This window comes from Zasmidium cellare (assembly GCF_010093935.1).
Source record: "Zasmidium cellare ATCC 36951 unplaced genomic scaffold M409scaffold_56, whole genome shotgun sequence".
NCBI classification, from domain to species: Eukaryota; Fungi; Ascomycota; class Dothideomycetes; order Mycosphaerellales; family Mycosphaerellaceae; genus Zasmidium; species Zasmidium cellare.
Genome location: NW_022987000.1, coordinates 47175 through 64005, shown reverse-complemented (window position 1 = coordinate 64005; position 16831 = coordinate 47175). Strand labels below are relative to the sequence as shown.

General features: G+C 53.9%; 8 protein-coding genes across 8 annotated transcripts; 6 read left to right on the top strand and 2 right to left on the bottom strand.

Moving 5' to 3' along the window:
- Positions 1-933: 933 nt before the first annotated feature.
- On the top strand, positions 934-2381 carry M409DRAFT_37877 (uncharacterized protein; the record flags this gene model as incomplete). The annotated part of the gene is made up of 2 exons (XM_033810818.1): positions 934-1260; positions 1317-2381. 2 exons carry the CDS (start codon positions 934-936, stop codon positions 2379-2381), a joined length of 1392 nt encoding a protein of 463 aa, XP_033660560.1.
- Positions 2382-2734: 353 nt separating this feature from the next.
- On the top strand, positions 2735-3811 carry M409DRAFT_29836 (uncharacterized protein; the record flags this gene model as incomplete). Its single annotated transcript, XM_033809649.1, has 1 exon — positions 2735-3811. One exon carries the CDS (start codon positions 2735-2737, stop codon positions 3809-3811), a length of 1077 nt encoding a protein of 358 aa, XP_033660559.1.
- A 623-nt stretch (positions 3812-4434) lies between these two features.
- Positions 4435-5648, top strand: M409DRAFT_29835 (uncharacterized protein; the record flags this gene model as incomplete). Its single annotated transcript, XM_033809648.1, has 3 exons — positions 4435-4583; positions 4645-5341; positions 5409-5648. The coding sequence occupies 3 exons, from the start codon at positions 4435-4437 to the stop codon at positions 5646-5648; spliced, it is 1086 nt and encodes a 361-aa protein (XP_033660558.1).
- A 1578-nt stretch (positions 5649-7226) lies between these two features.
- Positions 7227-8743, bottom strand: M409DRAFT_70853 (glycosyltransferase family 76 protein; the record flags this gene model as incomplete). The annotated part of the gene is made up of 2 exons (XM_033818924.1): positions 7227-8335; positions 8395-8743. 2 exons carry the CDS (start codon positions 8741-8743, stop codon positions 7227-7229), a joined length of 1458 nt encoding a protein of 485 aa, XP_033660557.1.
- Positions 8744-10398: 1655 nt separating this feature from the next.
- M409DRAFT_70852 (uncharacterized protein) lies at positions 10399-12237 on the top strand (the record flags this gene model as incomplete). The annotated part of the gene is made up of 2 exons (XM_033818923.1): positions 10399-11960; positions 12024-12237. 2 exons carry the CDS (start codon positions 10399-10401, stop codon positions 12235-12237), a joined length of 1776 nt encoding a protein of 591 aa, XP_033660556.1.
- Positions 12238-12470: 233 nt separating this feature from the next.
- M409DRAFT_29832 (uncharacterized protein) lies at positions 12471-13563 on the bottom strand (the record flags this gene model as incomplete). The annotated part of the gene is made up of 7 exons (XM_033809647.1): positions 12471-12574; positions 12615-12649; positions 12707-12743; positions 12821-12941; positions 13018-13077; positions 13138-13398; positions 13474-13563. The coding sequence occupies 7 exons, from the start codon at positions 13561-13563 to the stop codon at positions 12471-12473; spliced, it is 708 nt and encodes a 235-aa protein (XP_033660555.1).
- Positions 13564-14426: 863 nt separating this feature from the next.
- M409DRAFT_70850 (uncharacterized protein) lies at positions 14427-15154 on the top strand (the record flags this gene model as incomplete). Its single annotated transcript, XM_033818922.1, has 3 exons — positions 14427-14585; positions 14639-14945; positions 14994-15154. 3 exons carry the CDS (start codon positions 14427-14429, stop codon positions 15152-15154), a joined length of 627 nt encoding a protein of 208 aa, XP_033660554.1.
- A 1006-nt stretch (positions 15155-16160) lies between these two features.
- M409DRAFT_70849 (uncharacterized protein) lies at positions 16161-16716 on the top strand (the record flags this gene model as incomplete). The annotated part of the gene is made up of 2 exons (XM_033818921.1): positions 16161-16266; positions 16319-16716. The coding sequence occupies 2 exons, from the start codon at positions 16161-16163 to the stop codon at positions 16714-16716; spliced, it is 504 nt and encodes a 167-aa protein (XP_033660553.1).
- Between the last annotated feature and the right edge of the window lie 115 nt (positions 16717-16831).

The window sequence follows — 16831 nt, the reverse complement described above, 5'->3', positions numbered from 1 at the left end:
TTCGAGTGCTTTGGCAGAGGCAATGGTCAGCATGAGCAGCTGTGCATTTTATCACTGTCGCGTGCTCGGGGATATTGGAGTCTTCGGCCGAGCCCGTGAAGGCGATTGCCTGCTCTCGGATGTCGAACACCGATCACTCCTTCCTTCACCTCACATATCCTCTTTTACAGCTCACCATGGTCGTTCCTTCCAGACGAGCGCGAATCCTTGTCCCAATCATGACTCCATGTACTTTCGACTGTGCTCGCGCGAAGACCACACGTTGACCGCTCTCAACCTGGAATGCTTGTGAAAAGGCACATATGGAAGGCTTTACTCTAGTCAGTTTCCACTGGATTCACTGCATCTTGACGCATGAAACACATCTTGTAGCAGAGCAAAGCAACGAAGAGAAGACTGAGAAGGCGGATCTTCGCCCTTGATGAAGAGGGCGGCACGGGTCCCATGGCCACTCTCCTTCGCGCTCAGTACAGGAGTACCTTGAGAGACTGTAGGTGAAAGGTCATTGTTGATCAATCGAACAGCAAGTACTCCTGAGAGCTCACTAGCTCATCTGGAAGACTCTCAGTCCGACCAGTGCAAAACAATTGAAAAGCTGTAAGCAACACCAGGATGCAAGAATTGGTGCTCAGTATCAGCTGAGAAGGAATCCTGGGAGCAGAGGACGGGAAAGCGGCCAAAAAATCTGCGCGACATTGGCCGCCGGCAATCAGTGCTCTTCATGCGCTTCGATAGCATTGGAACTAATATATGATTATCCGAAGACAGCTACCCTGTGGATCACTTGCATCATTACTCATCCTTTCGGAACGACATTCCTGTTCCTGATATTGACGAGAGAAGACACGGTACAAGTTAGGTCGCAGGCCCTCTGACACACTTACTCTGGTTTCAAACTGTCTCGACCTGCAGTGACCGCTATATGAGTTTCCAATGGCTTCCGCAGCAGATGTTATCATCGTCGGCGCCGGCCTAAGCGGCCTACAAGCGGCACTGTCTCTCCACGAAGCAGGCCGCTCAGTGATTGTTCTCGAAGCACGAGACCGTGTAGGAGGCAAGACGTATTCAGTGCAGCGTTCAGATGGCAAAGGGGTCCAGGAGATGGGAGCGGCTTGGCTGAATGATAGCTCTCAGTCTATGATCTGGAGCTATTGTCAGAAGTTTGGTCTCACTCCGGTGGTGCAGAACATTGAAGGTCTTGTTGCCAGCGAAGATGACGAAGGAGGTTGTCACCTTTTTCCGTTTGGTGGAATGCCTGAGGTATGTTCGCCGGCCATATGCTAATACCACTTGCCCAGCCGCTGATGGCAATGAAGTTTGAGAAAGAAGTGGTCGACAACATCACTGCTCTCCGCGATCATGTCGAAGCAGCATCACTCGATCCAAAGACATTCGAACAAGAACGCCGTGCTCAACTTGATGACATTTCATTCGAGCAATTTTGCCGGGATGCAGGTGCTGGTTCCAAGGCGCTACAAACGGCAAGAGTCTGGTGTCGAGGCACCACTGGCCAGGACCCCGGCGATGTTTCTGCTCTTGCGTATCTTGAGGTGTGTCGCGGAGCTTCAGGGCTGGTCAAATTACGATACGATGGCAAGGACGGCGCGCAAAACCTCCGCCTGAGAGAGGGGACTCAGTCGGTTGGTATCCACATGGCTAAGCTGCTACCCGCCGAGACAGTCAAGCTATCCAGCCCTGTGACCTCGATAACACAACTTCCCGGCCAGGGAGGGCACGTTGTCACCATCGCAGATGGCACAAGCTTCACCGGTCGGAAAGTTGTGGTCAGCGTACCCTCGCAAGCCTACAAGAACATCGCGTTCAATCCACCTTTTCCCGACACCCTGCAACACTACACTTCGAGCGTCCGCTACGGCTGCTTCGTCAAATACATCTGCACCTTCAAAACACCATTCTGGCGACGCAAAGGTGCGTGCGGCCTCACTCAGAGCTTTCAAGGTCCCATGAACCACTGCCGTGACACATCGGTTGACCAAGATGAGAACTACGCTTTGACGTGCTTCCTCTGTTCTGGGCCTGGAAGACAGTGGTTGACATTGGGTGAGCAAGATCGTAAAGAAGCGATCCTGAGGCAAATCTCGTCATTGCTTGGTGTGAGCTTCGAAGAGGTTGCAGACGAGTTCTTGGGCTCAATGACGTCGGAATGGCTGGATGACCCCTGGGCGGGCTGGGGATGTCCTTTTGCTGTCGCACCGCCTGCTGTGATGGGTGGTGAGAGCATCGTGGAAGCGACTGGCAAGGGCAACAATGGTTTGTTCTTCGTTGGTACGGAGTTGACGGATGAATGGCGTGGGTATATTGAGGGAGCCCTGAGGAGTGGGAAGAAAGGGGCTGAATTAATTTTGAATGAGTTGCATTAATGGGTCTGAGTAATATTCGTGAAGCCTTTGTCATTGGCCTCATTAATGTTCCTCAGCAGGTTAGACTGCACGCTCATTCCTCTCGTATTCTGGGGGTGGATGTCAAGTACAAGATGCAGCTTGTGCCATTGTGAAGAAGGTGACTGGAAAGACGGACAGGAATAGAGTTTGCGCTAGTCTAAATAAAGCATGCCTTACGGCAGTACCCGTCCGCACCTCCCACTTCTTCCGCTCACAACAAGGCGACCAAAACAAGACACCGTTTCTATCTCATTGGACTCACATGCGAGGCATCGAGAGAGGCTGCACACTATGACGAAAGCCTCGACGCCAGGAGGAGCTGCAATGATACCATGGAAGGCGGCATTGTCTTCCTTACAGGCGCTCCAGAAGCAAATTCTTTGACCTGGGGCGACTCACAGCTCACGCCATACTTCACTGCGCCCATCCGAAGATTTCTAGGCGATGCCGTGACACAGGACGAGACGACTCAGGTCAGCACAATACCTGCGTCGCATCCACTGGCGAAATGGCGAGGGGTGGACATCCCGGAACACGAGCGGGCTGGCGAAGGGACGACCAATCCAAAGACGAGGGGCGAGAGAGCCCAGTTCCTGTCGTTCCATGATAGCCTCGACTCAGAACATGAAGATTTCTTGGAATACTCTCTGGCCGTCTTGCAAAACCTCGAGTCTTCCCAAATCGAAGATGCAGATGGCACGTTCCTCGACGAGACGACTGTGTTGCCATCGACGTCTTTCAGCACCACAGCATCAACTGAGTACTCACTTACGAGAAGTGAAGCCTCTGTTTCAACAGAACTGCCTTCCCAGCAGGTCGTCACTTTTAATGGCCTGATCACAGACCTCAGACGGGTGCCAAACGCCAGACATCTGCAGTCCATTCACCCTCAGACCATGACGATCAACATCCTGGCTGGCGTAATATCGATTCAGGCACCTCGTACAGTACGTGTGCGTCGCTCTGGTGCAGAAATGGATATCGTAGAAGTCCTCGTGGGCGACGACACGCGAGCTGGGTTCAGCATCAGCTTCTGGCTCACACCAGTCGATAGCCAGCGACCATTCCAGAGCGTCGCCAAAGACAGTCTACGGGGAAAACTTAGTGATCTTCGGATTGGCGATGTAATACTGGTCACGCATATCGCACTGAGTGCGTTCCGGAACAACGTGTATGGTCAAAGCCTGAGTCGACGCATCACGAGGAATAACACTTCCTTGACTGTTCTTTCGGATCACGTCGGTGGGCTGTCTGGACCGAACGCGACGAAACTGGAGAAGGTCAGGAATTGGACGAGGAACTTCGTCGGCAAGGGCCATCGAGCTGAGGATTCGCCTGAAATGCTGCGAAGCTCGACAGCCAAGCGGAGACGATCAGAGATGGAGCTGCCACCGGACACTCAATTTTGAGCATGACTGAACACAAGAACCGCCAAACCAACATTCTCCAATAGCCGTTCATGTCACCGGCGAGGATTGACTTCGCTACTTCCGTTCCTACATCACTAGCGCGATATGGCTGGTGACCGTGGTGGACACAATCGAAGGGATACAAAAGATCAAGTCCCCTCCCGGCAAGTCCTCCCAGCAAACCACGTCTTCATCCTTGCTAGCATAGCAAGACGGAGGGCCATTCCAAAGACCAAGACCCTCAGCTCCTCACACGACGTGTACCCCGCATTCCACGTGACAGCAACGGCAATCGTGGCGGGGTTGCGATGAGTGAGAACCGCCACCACCACCTACCGTGATCTATCTCGCGGCCGATCAAAGGAGCAGCTGTCTCTGATGCCACGTCTCGGGCCAAAGGTACAACCGGTAGTGCTGTAAGCTAGGGTGACCGGGTGCGTGACGGCAGTGTAAGTAAGGTGACGAGCTGCTGTTGTTCGATTTTCATTTGCACACTCTTCTGTTTTCCACTCATAGCCTTTCTCATTGGTGTATAAGGCAAGTTATACACCACAAATTCAGACCTCTAGTAGCTCTTGAGAAACACGTACTTAGTCAAGCACCACACGACACCAGCCGCCAAGATGAAAGCCGCACGGTACTACGGCAAAGAAGACATCCAAATCAAAGACGACATCCCCATCCCCGAATGCGGCGAAGGCCAAGTCCTCATCGAACCCGCATACGTAGGAATCTGCGGCACAGACCTCCACGAATACATGGGCGGACCCAAGTAAACCAACCCTCCTCTCCCAGTTGCATTCCACCTACATCCAATCCTAACGATATTCCAGTTTCTCCCCAACCTCCCCACACCCCGTCACGAAAGAATCCATCCCCATAACCATCGGCCACGAATTCAGCGGCACGATCAAACGCCTCGGCCCCAACGTCTCCAACACCTCCCTGAAACCCGGCACCAAAGTCGCCATCCAACCCACAATCTACTGCGGCCGCTGCGGTGCCTGCAGCGTCAACGCCGAAAACGCCTGCCCGAACGGCGGTTTTGTAGGCCTCTCCGGAGGGGGAGGCGGTATGAGCGAAGCCGTCGTCGTGCCGCAGGAGGCCGTCTTCCCGTTACCTCAGAATGTCGAGTTGGATGTCGGGGCGCTGGTCGAGCCGTTGGCGGTCGCGTGGCATGCGGTTGATGCGTCGCCTATTGCAGACTTGAAAGAGCCGAAGTGTCTCGTGCTAGGCGGGGGCCCGATCGGGTTGGCTGTTGTGCAGGTGTTGCTCGGGAGGGGCGCGCACACGGTGATTTGCGCGGAGGTGGCGAGGAAGCGGCAGGAGTTTGCGGAGGCGTTTGGGGCACATCATGTTCTTGATCCGTCCAAGGTGGATTTGGCGAGTACGTGCCTGGAGATTTGTGGGGGTTTGAATGGGCCGGATATCGTGTTTGATTGTGCGGGCGTGCCGAAGAGTTTGGAGACGGCTTGTCAGACTGTGCGGTCGAGAGGCACGGTGGTGAATGTGGCGATTTGGGAGAAGGAGGTGAGAGACATGCCCTGCTCGTGACACCCTCATGCTTTGATTCTTGGCTGATATGTGGTCTTTCTAGGTCCCGTTCAACCCCAACTGGCTCGTCTTCCGCGAGGCCTCATATAAAGCCGTGCTGGGCTACCAGAAGAAGGACTTCCAAGGTGTTGTTGATGCGTTAGCGGCGGGGAAGCTGAAGCCGCATCGCATGATCACGAGCAAGATCAAGATGGATAAGTTGGTCGATGATGGGTATCTAGCGCTGATCAACGAGAAGGATAAGCATGTGAAGATCCTGGTCGATGTGCAGGGGTCGTTGTAGCGGGTTCCTTCGAGGAGTCTAGACGCTGTTCGAATATTCTCGGCGGAGGCTTGTATGAAAGATGTAGGGGTTATGGCGTTCTTTCGATAAGTAATCTTCTGAGACACATTCGTACAGGCCATGTCAGCTTGCGTCTGGTCGTCAAAGTTCCATGGAAGATCCGGTGGCCATGGGTATTGCGTCTCCAGTTCGGGCATCTCAAACTGCGAGAACGATGAATTCATCGACGTATCAGTCATTCCAAATGACCATTGCTCTTGCGAGACATCGAACGGGGCCTGACTCCATCCCGCGTCCGAAGGGGCGGTCGACGCGGAAACATACGATGCCGAGACCGAAGAGAAATTTGCAGGCACATGATCGACTGCAGTTTCGGACCGCACGTTTTGCGGTTGCGAGGTAATGAAGGGCTCGAATTCCGAAACTGTTTTTACGGTGTGATTGTCAATGCCTGCCGTGGCTATATGTAAGGGGAAGCCGAGGTCTCGGTTGGTACGAATGGACGACTGCTTGAGCTCGAACGTACCGGATCTTTCATGTGTCCGCAAATCCCGCAGGGGCCAGGATTGTCCGTGACCGTACTGTACTTGATCGGAAGATCCAACGTCTTGACTGCTTGGAGATGTGTTTTGTAGACTATCACCTACCTCTCGTCCCATCAGGTGACTCTCATCCATCAAATCTGCCGGTAAAGTCGCCCTGATGTGCAGAAGACGTTCATCAAGCCGAGCTCGATCGATCTCTCCCAGGACAGCACGCACATCAAGTACGAGTTTCTCGTACGCTTGGATTGCTTGGCGAAGCGAAGCTATGTAGGACTGGGGTGACATGTAGCCCGGCGTCGGCTGGATATTGTCATGGGTGAACCCGCGACGACCGCCCATATCCCATGTGCATTGGTATCCGTATGTTCTGCAGCGAGAGTAGATTGGTTGTGCGCCATCGCATTTGGACTGTAGGGAAATGTGAGTAGTCATTGTGCGATGATTTGAATATTTTTCGCACCTTGAGCGTTCTGCATCGATCGCATGCTCTTGTAACACGCTGGCGCTGATGGGCCATTGAAGACTGTAAGCTGTCGACATTTTCGTCTACCACTTCTTCTTGTCTTTAAACAATGTATAGATGTTTGACGACCGAGCCACGTGACTCTTGTCTATAGCAGCCTGTGGTGCCGAGAAGCCGTCCAAGAGTGGCATTGTTCCTGCATGATACCAAACTCAATCCAATGAGAGTGGCTTTGAAGTACGCGTTCCTGGCAGATCGATCTGAATATATTTCTGTACTCACTGAAAAATGCAGTAAAACCTGAGTCTGGCTTCTCGGTTGCTGGAGGTGCATTGGAGCTCTCATGGCCGAATGTGGAGAGCTCAGGTATCCAAGAGCTAAGCCACTGCCATTCGTCTTTGACACGTACTCGAGCTGATTTGAAGCTGCCGTTTCAGCTCTTCTATTGCTGCAGCGAGAGATCATTCATGCGTCGTCTGAAAGTGCAGTGTTTCAGGCTTATCAGCAGCCTGTTACACGGCCGAATAAACCGAAGAACCGCGGCGCTGTGTTCCAGGCAACAACAATTCTTCAAGCTGGCGGCATGAAACTCGCGTAAAGACCACCTTGAACTATGGCGTACATCACCATTGCTCGAATGATCCACGTGGAATGTTGCGTCAGCCAGCCTAAAAAGAAGCCGTACTTCTTTGCCGAGAGTCCTGATGTGTCCGCGTGGATGGCTATGGCAAGGACGATGTACCAGACTGGGTATCCAGAAGAGATGCGGTTGAGGATCTGGACGTGGAAGCTGGTGAGGGCCAGAGTAGCCAAGATGACCTGGGGAAGCGCAAAGCGGAACACGAAGCCAACGAAGCGGGTTTGCGCTGCAGTCTCAACTAGTACCTTCTTGTCGGAGCCTTTGCCTTTACCTAGGGTATCTTGAACCATTGCCATCAACTTTGTCCGCTCCAGTGCAACGATGCCCGTTCCAAATAGAACAAAAGCCATTGGAGCGGCCAGCGCGAACAGCGGTGCATTCGAAAGCGTCCAGTAGCGTAGAAAGCCGACACCCCAGTAGTGCTGCTGTACCCAGGTGTAGATGCTTGGAGGCAGCCAGGCACACCAAGGCCGCCAGTTGCCTTTCGTGCAATACTGTGCATACGCCCATCCTTGTAAAAGGACTTGGCAGACCAGAATGAGCGACCCACTCAGAAGAGTCGATGCGAGCCAAAACAACTTGTTCCACTGCCTTTGCTGGAGCATGTGTGGTAGAATAGGAAGCTGAGCCACGGCATCCCAGGCCAGAAAGACGCCACTGAAGATACCATTGCTCCTCGCAACAGATGCGAGTCCAAATGCGAGACCACCCGCAATGATCTTTGCGCCCCTATAGACATCGAAGCTGGTCTCAAGCCGAGACGACGTGGGCAGGGCAAAAATCGCCATACCACTGAAGTTGAGTAAGGCAAAAGCGCTCTCGCCGTAGAATGCTGACAAGAATAGACCGCCGGGTGAGATGACATGAAGGCATGCTGTTGTAAAGGCGATTTGACGCCTCTTGTCATCGCTAGCGGGTATGAGCTGATAGGTGAGAGCGAACAGGACGAGAACGGCGCCTAAATGCGAGACGTGCGAGATGAGAATGCCAGCCCACGCGTTGCAGACTATTCGAGAGCCGCAAACACTGTAAGGAAACACTGAAAGTAATACTTAGCCTCGATCCAGAACCCTCACGTCGAATGTATTCAAAACGCACCTCCCGCAAGAAAAGAGACCACTTTCGAGAAGACCGGACTAAATGCCCACTCCTGCTCAAACGCGAGGCCACGCGCGGCTGTGTTGGTGAAATATATGGCGTCCCATTTCGTCAGCTTAGCTGCAAGCCACCTGGATGCCTCAGCCAGCCAAGTCTCTGAATAAGACGGGTAGCGATCGAAGAGAATCTGAGTTGATGTGTCGTAGCCGGGACCAGGGCTTACGGCCGCTATAGTGAGAAGCAGAGCTTTCCAGACCCAGAACAGGCGGATTAGTCGTCCGATGCTCGCATTCGTAGAGACGGGGCTTGATGTTGCCTGGGTGGGTGTGGATCCCCCATTGAGAGCCATTGGGACGTTGACGGTGGTACGCACGACGGCGCGCGATGAAAATGGCGCAGATGAAGTGTTTTGGCCGAGTGATGATGGGAGAAATGCTGGTGCCTCAGTCGCGAGGTGTAGTCGGAAACGTTGGCTTCAGAAAGAAGCTAAGCTCGATTCGGACGCAACATTTAGCCGACACGATGAAAGAATTGCACATCGTGTGAACAAACACGAGGGCATACAGTATGATACGAGTGGCGATTCATAGTGATCATGTACGAATCAGCCAAGTCGGAATTGTCACGACGAAGCAATGCTTTCAATGCACGATCGCCAATGCATCCGTCTTGGCAGCGATGGCACCCACCTCGCTCGCTCTCGGGAACATCGCATAATCCTTCCATCGGCGACGTGGAGGTGTTGTTGTTGTTGGACAGCACAAGCTGTGCAATCGGATCCCGCGGCCTGTGCAGCGCGAAGGTTGCACGAGACTGGTCCGGCTGAATTTGTTTTTTGTCCTCTGTCCAGCGCTACAGAGACTGCGCAGGGCTCACTCAGCGCCAGTCATTGGGTTTGTACGCGGAGATGCGATTACTAGATGCCAGCTACCTTCTAGCTACATACAGCTTTACGTGGCGTGTTGGAGGACGGATCGTCCATCAGCAGCGCAACCAATTCCTTCGCGGCGCGCTGATGATGAAGGTGGTATGCGAGGCGCTGGACAGGATTCGGATGGGTTCGTTGGCAAGCTGACCCAGGGTTCCATTCCTCTCGCGTGTGATCAAGGCGTTCGGTCATTAAACACGACCTTTTCATAGCTGCGCGGATAACTACGCGAAGGAGAAGGCTCGGCTTGCACAGGGATTTCGCAGTAGTAATTGGCAGTTGGCGGGACCGGTGTGTAGTCATCGGGCGTGCTTGGTGAGCGGAACGACAGGTGGTCCGACGACTCCGGACGGCCGCGCTTTGCAGGATATGGGAATCGTGAGAGGATGCACGCTCGAAATGTATGACGGGCGGGCGTGGTGCTGCAGGGATGGCCGGTTGCTGGCGCGAACCTGTTGTCGCTGGGCTTGGCGACGACGAAGGCTGTCCGGAAGTCGCAGCTTTGTTGTCTCCGTGTACAAAGGACGCACCAGGCAGGACAAGCATTGCTTTGGCATGGCCTGACCCCGGCCGCAAACATCTGACGACGCCGCCAGCCCGTCCTGAGATATTAGTCGGGCACCTCCAGCTGCTCTTTTACCAACATTTGGTTGGACCTCTCTCCCCCTTCAGCCCCCTCCCTCTGTTGACCCTGCGCTGCGCCTCAGGCAGGATGGATTAGGGAGACAAGCCACGCGCAACCCTGACGATCCGCCGCTGGGCATCCCACTGCGGCTAAGGATCTGCGACGCAGAGGCTGACCAGGCGAGAGTCGGCCCACCTCCCGCAGCAGCAGCAGCCAACCCCCGTATCCAGTCTGGCTGTCTTCACGTCAGACAACTCCTTCGCTCGCCGGCCTCGTGTGTCTCAATCTCGCTGCCTCGCGACCGGACGCACCTCTTCTTCTCCTCCTCCATGTCGAGTGCACATTGTTTCGCCCCTCTGGACTATGCAGCATGGCAACCGCGACGGCGACGACCGCGCTGCCCGCAGAGCCCAGTCTAGCGCGATGGACAGCGTCATTGCCGACGAACCTCATGAGCATGCTCAATCCCTTCGCCAGCCCCGACGACGCAAACAGCAAAGATAACGACGATGCCGCGCTCGCACCAAACGCCGACGCCCACAGTCAAAACCAATCCGCGCTGAAGCACCCGAGTCTGGCCACGGTCCCGAACATCAACCAGCACAGTCGAGGTCCACCATCGCCAAGCAGAAGCAGCGGGTCGATCATGTTCGCCGAACCAGATACCCGGAGCAACAGCGAAGACGGGTCACGCGAGGGCAGTTTTGACGGCCTCAAGCGCGCGAAGAGAGCCGCGCGACCAAAGACGCAATTCAGCATATGCCACCCGCCGACAGAATCAAAGACATTGCAAAAGCTTCATCGACGACCACGATCGTTACTACAATTCCACAAACTGAGCGCCAATGCCCGACCCCGGCCGTCGCTCGAAATCATTCCATCCATCAACTTTAGTGTCAAGTTACAGCGTGCGATTACCAGGGTGTTCAAATCGAAGCACAGTCTATGTACCAATGATTTGGTGGTGTTGAAAGCAGAGAAGTACAGTCGAGAGGAGGCGGATGTGGAGCAGGAGATGCGCGATGTTGTTGGCTTGATCTGCAAGGGCAAGAAAGATGAAGAGAAGAATGCGGGCGGCAAGGCGCAAATTCACATGGCAAATGGCAAAGTCTGGGAGGCATATCCGACACCCAACGGCGGATACGAATTCTTTACTGCCGACGAACACGGCTTGGGACTGACGGTAAGGTGGGTGCCAAAGAAATCGAAAGATGGCAAGGTCGCAACGAAAGCCGGGAAGCGCCGCTTCAACTTCAGCACGATTTCGCCCAATAGCCGAAAACATCCGATCATTGCGACTTTATCTAGTACTGGCCTCGATGTCAACGATACTTACAAGATGCCTGATGGAGCTGCTGTCACCCCGCTGAGCACGCCCAAAGCCACGACGACCGTCCTGGAAGAGGCCATGAACGACGAGGATGAGCAGCTGCAACACGAAACGGACGACCAACTACGCGAGATCATCACCATGACTGCGATCTGGGTGGTATTCAAGGAAGGTTGGAGCCCAAACTTCAAGTATGAAGACAAGGACAAGGAAGGCGCCATCTTTGGTACCTCCCCCGGAAAGACCGGATCGACCCCAGTCAACACACCGCCTGGATCGCCTGCACAAATTCCCATGGACAAGCGTTCTAGTTTGAAAAGCCTTAGCTCTGGCATCATTCGAAGAACCAGCGTACTCAGCAGAAGCGCAAGAAGTAGTACCTATTCTGTGCGCGAAGAAGATGAGCCAATCGAGTCGCCAGCTCCAAGTCGGTCAGCCAGTGTGGTCAGCAGAACAGGTCGAACCCGCGCCGACTCGACAGCGACAGTCCTCGTCCACCGTGCAGCAAGCAACCGCCGCAAAAACAACCAGCAAGCAACATGGCGCCCCGACCTCATAGTCAGCCAGGACCCACTCCAAGAGACCTCGCGCGAAGACCTCTCTCGAGAATTCAATTCCACCCCGACCCCGAAGAAGAAGCCCTCACCTTTAGCCAACGGCGAGAACACTCACCAACGCAAGGAGTCCGTAGCTCGACCTTCGTTCGCTCAGGACGAGGAGACTGCCCCCGGCGCAGAGACGCCTAGCCGACAGCCGCGTATACGGGATTCAGTCGACAAGCCCGAGCACCGCGAGAGTCTGGCCACGGATACGTCAGCGAGTTCGACGCCTGCTAAGGTCGTCGACGATGGAGCAGTTCCGCCTACGTCGTCGTCGAACGGGACGGTCCGTATAAATCGCAAGGCGAAGAGGAAGAGTGGAGGGTGGAGGAGGCTGTTGTGTGGGAGTAGTGATGTGTGAGAGGAAGTGTATGTGGGAAATTGCATTTTTGGGGAAACGAATTGAAGCATTGCATAGCGCAGCGGTGGTCAGTTCCACACATTGTTGGGTTCCGTGGGCATTGCATTTTTATGTATTATGAGACACATTCATGCAGGCCTATGCATGGAGCGGCTTTTGGGCTGTGACAGTACCGCAAACCTCTTCTACCTTTGAGGTCAATACCATCTCTACCAGCAAGCCTCTCCCCCTGACTATTCTCTCGTTTCCGAAGTCTGGGTATACTTCCCACCCCAATGCCACCCATACGCCACGAATGCGACGTAGATGTCGGTGACATAGCCTTGCTTGTCGAAGTCTGTGCATGATCAGCGATCAGCTCTTGAGATCGAGACGACCCGCCCAGTGGAGGCCTAGAGCCCAGTGGAAGAGCCTACATAACGTCAGCTGGAAACCCCCTACTTTTCACAAAAGTGTTGCGGTTACTTACCTAGCATCGACAATCTTGCCCTCTTCCTTCGACAGCGCTGATAATGAACGGTTGGTATTTCTTTCTGCAGAGAACGGCGAGGAGGAGGTGGAAAAGGGGTAACGAGAAACGTACCTTGCAACTTATGATACAGCTCATTGAGAGGCACGATGACTCTCTCGATATGCTCCCCTTCGTCGAGATGCTGCTCCGGCGTCTCCTCGCCTTCTTTGAGGTTGACTTCGATCGTGACCATCTACATCCTCCAACAATCAGCACACACCCCCAACCGGATCGAGTAAAAGGGCAAGGACAGGATAGGAGAAACATACCTGCATATTCGCATTCGTCAACCCCGGATCCGCAACAACAGTCGGACTAACATCAAGCACCTTACACGTCCTCCCCGTCAGCCCAGGCTGCATCGCCATCACTCCCTCACTCCCACTCACCGTCCCGACATACCCCGTCTCCTCCCTCAACTCCCGCACCGCCGCCTGCTCCGGCGTCTCCCCCGCATCGATCAGTCCCGCAGGAAACTCGACACACACGGCCTCCACGGGGGGCCGGTACTGCAGCACGAGCATCGTCGAGGGCGGTTTGGATGGGTGCCGCAGGATGGGCGCGATGGTGACGGCGTCGATGCCGGATTCTTTGCGCGTTTTGCGCGCGGCGGATTCCCAGATGCGGGGTTTGCCGGATTGGTCTGTCCACTGAAAGGAGGGTCATGAGCTGCTTGAAGTGATAGGTGGGAGGTGGGTCTGTCTGGGGGGGTTTTTTGGAGATACCTCAATCTTGCGCAATTCGGTCCATTTCGCTTCTTCGGGTTTGAGGGGCCCGATTTTGTCGATGCGGGGGAGTTGTTGGGAGGTGGACATGGTGAAGTGGCGAATGAGTTGGTTGGAACGAGTGATGGGGTTGAGAGGTTTCATGTGTTTGTGGTTTTGAGCAACGAAAGTGATGTTTGAGATATGGTGACGTGCGGTGCTGGATTGGGAAGGTACGGCGGGCGCTACCGGTTTGAGCTTCAGGCATCGAGGAGTTTCATTCACTTCGACGGCTGGGTTTGAGATGTTGCACGTGAGACGGCGATGCTGGCTTGGATTGAGGTGGTATCGGTGGGACAACAGGCTTGTAACATGTCATTGTGGAATATCTAGCAATGGATGTCTCGATAGTCAAATGCAATGTTTCCGCTGGTGTAAGATCGAGCAGCCTTGTTAGCACCTACTATCTTGATCGAGCGGTTCAACACTGTCTTCTCGAATCACCATCCCCCTTCTACAAGTAGTGAATCCGGTACGCAGCAAAGTGTTCATCTTTTGCGGAAAAAGGTCCGACTCGAATGAAGATCGGTAAATGCAATGCCCGAATGTCCCATAACCCGATCAAGCAGAGCAGGCTTGAAAGCCAACTGGAAGACCGTACCCCACAGCAAGCGCGTCCATTACAGTGCTCGTGGAACAGTGTTTCCTTGAAAGGCTCTCGGGTCAAAGAGACGTGTCGCGGCCAAGCCGTAAAGGAGGCAATTCTTGCATCATGACTTTCCGCACATGTCAGGGTCCATGACCTCTGCAAGCGTCACCATGCCAAACAAACACGTATAGCCGTGTAGCGACCGCCCTGATACAAGAAAGCACAAATGAGTGCCTTTCTCAAGACCACACGCTTCGCCTCTTGTGCAGTCAGAACATCAGCTTTCAAACCAACACGTACCTTTACTTGTCAAGCCATCCTCAGAATGCCCGAGAAAGTCTCCTCCATCGATGCTTCCAGAGATCCAGCGGTCTCCAAGCAGTATGACAATGAATCTTCGGCCGAGACGAAGTTCAAGGAGTTCTACGAGCTCGTGGACAGCTTGACCATTTCCATGTTTGGCACATACCGTAACGGTGTTGGCGTATGTCTTGCGCTTGCATACCAAAATTCGTCCAATGCTAACATTCCCACCAGCCAGTAACCCGATCCATGGCTGTGTCCAAGCGATCAGGCCCAGACTTCCTCTTTCTCGCCAACACCAACAGCCAAAAGTTCAAGGACCTCGAAGCCAACAAGGAAGTCAATCTCAGCTTCGAAGACTCCTCCAAACACGACTGGATCTCAGTGACCGGCGAGGCAGTGACCCTCTCCAACGACGACCCTCGCATCAAGGAAGTCTATTCGAAAGGCATCGCGGCGTGGTTCGGTGACGTGGGGGATGGTGTGCACGATGGCGGACCAGAGGATCCTCGTATGAAGTTGATCGAGGTGCAGTCGAAGTGTATGTGTGCGACGGCCCTGCTTGGTGTTCTTTGCTGACGTGGATTAGATATCACCTACTATAAGCGCAAGACTGGCGCGTTGGGTATGGCCAAGGAGGTTGGCGGCGCTCTGTTGACTGGCGGTGTCGCGAACACGGGCGATCTTCGAGAGATGAAGGAGGACGATATCAAGCAGGCTCGATCTCGGGATTCTGCCCTGAGCAAGTAGAATGCTGCGTCGTGTCGAATGTCATGATAAATGAGAGTAGTGGTATTCCACGTTTTCCTGGCATCTTTCTTGACATGTTGCGCTTCCACGCATCTTGAATCTGCTTTCCTCTTTGCTCCATCTCTTTCCCTCGGATCGAGACACTGTGGGCGACCAGAGGGTTTTCGAGAAGTTGTTGTCGAAGCGTGGAGAGGGAATCGCCGGCCGATGCGGTCGTCGGGAAGGAGGCTTTCGCTGGGGACGGAGCTGGTTCCGTTCCGCTCTCGCCTCGGCAGAAGACCTGACCTCACCTCTACCCTCGTGCTGTTGTTCGACCTTGCGACCTTCTTTCAATTTATCTTTGCTCTAGGTCGATTCGATTAGCCCCATTTCTCGCCTGCAATACACATAACCGGCCAGCGAGCAGTGAGAGCGAGAGCGAGAGCGTAAACAAGCACGTAAAGTCTCATCGAGCACGGCGACCGCATGACATGGAGATCTCCAAGTTATGGTCTTTGGCATACCACTTCGACCGCCCGTCTTGCATTAAGGCCGCTTGGATCAAGCACTTACCCTTTTGAGCATATGAGAAGCGAGCAAAGACCCTGAAGTACAACCTAACGCCGATGCAAACTTATCGAAACCCTATGTTGTTCGTGGGTCTTCATGGTCGATTTCTATTTCGCCCTGTCAGGGCATGGTCTTTTGTATTCAATTCATTCTGAGAAGCGCGATGTAGGATCACCAGAGGTCCCTGGGGCTACGGCAGGTCGTGATGTTGTTGGCACAACATGGCACGAAAACGGATGAAGATCGGGTATTGCGGTCTAAGTTGGTACACTCAGCACTGTCGATGATTTGCAACTCTATCAACGGTCCGCTCGAAGGGCGCAACCACCGGGATCAGGCCAAAAAAAGGTCTCCTGAACTTACGGTCGAGATTTTAGACACTCTTAGCGCATATACATAATACAGCTGGTTATTGAGCGGTAAGGTAGCGAACACTCTTCCCCAAAATATATCCATTATGCCAACCGAGAACGTTCAGAGACTCATTCGCGATAACGAGAAGTATGCAGCGGAATTTGCAGGAGGCGATCTTTCAGTGCTACCATCGAGATTGTGTTGTCTGGGTACATCGCATCGACCACTTGCCATTTTATGGAAACTGATGAACATGCATAGTGACTTGTCACGACGCACGAATCGATCCAGCAAAGGTCTTCGGCATCGGCATAGGACAATTCCACGTCATTCGTAACGCAGGAGGCAACATCAAAGACGCCCTACGCTCAATCCTCATCTCGCAACACATGCTCCGCACAAGGGAGGTCATTCGGGTCAAACACACAGACTGTGGCACAGCGACTTTCACGAACGATGAAGCGCATGAGACCATAAACAAGAACCAAGGTGACGTCGCGGTGCCTCCCGACTTCGACTTCCTGCCCTTCGTTGACCCAGAGGTCAGCGTCCGGGAGGAGGTGGCATGGCTGAAAAGCCTCAAGGCACTGTACAAGGGGACCGTTGTCAGTGGCTTGGTGTATGATGTAGGAACTGGCAAGGTGAAACAGGTAGTTTAGGCCTGCCATGGAGAGTCTTACTCAGTGGTGGCATAGTTAGTCAGTCCATGCAATGCGATTGTAAAGCCTATACGAAGTTTACGGGTCGGCACGGTTGAGACTTCTGCAGCCGCGC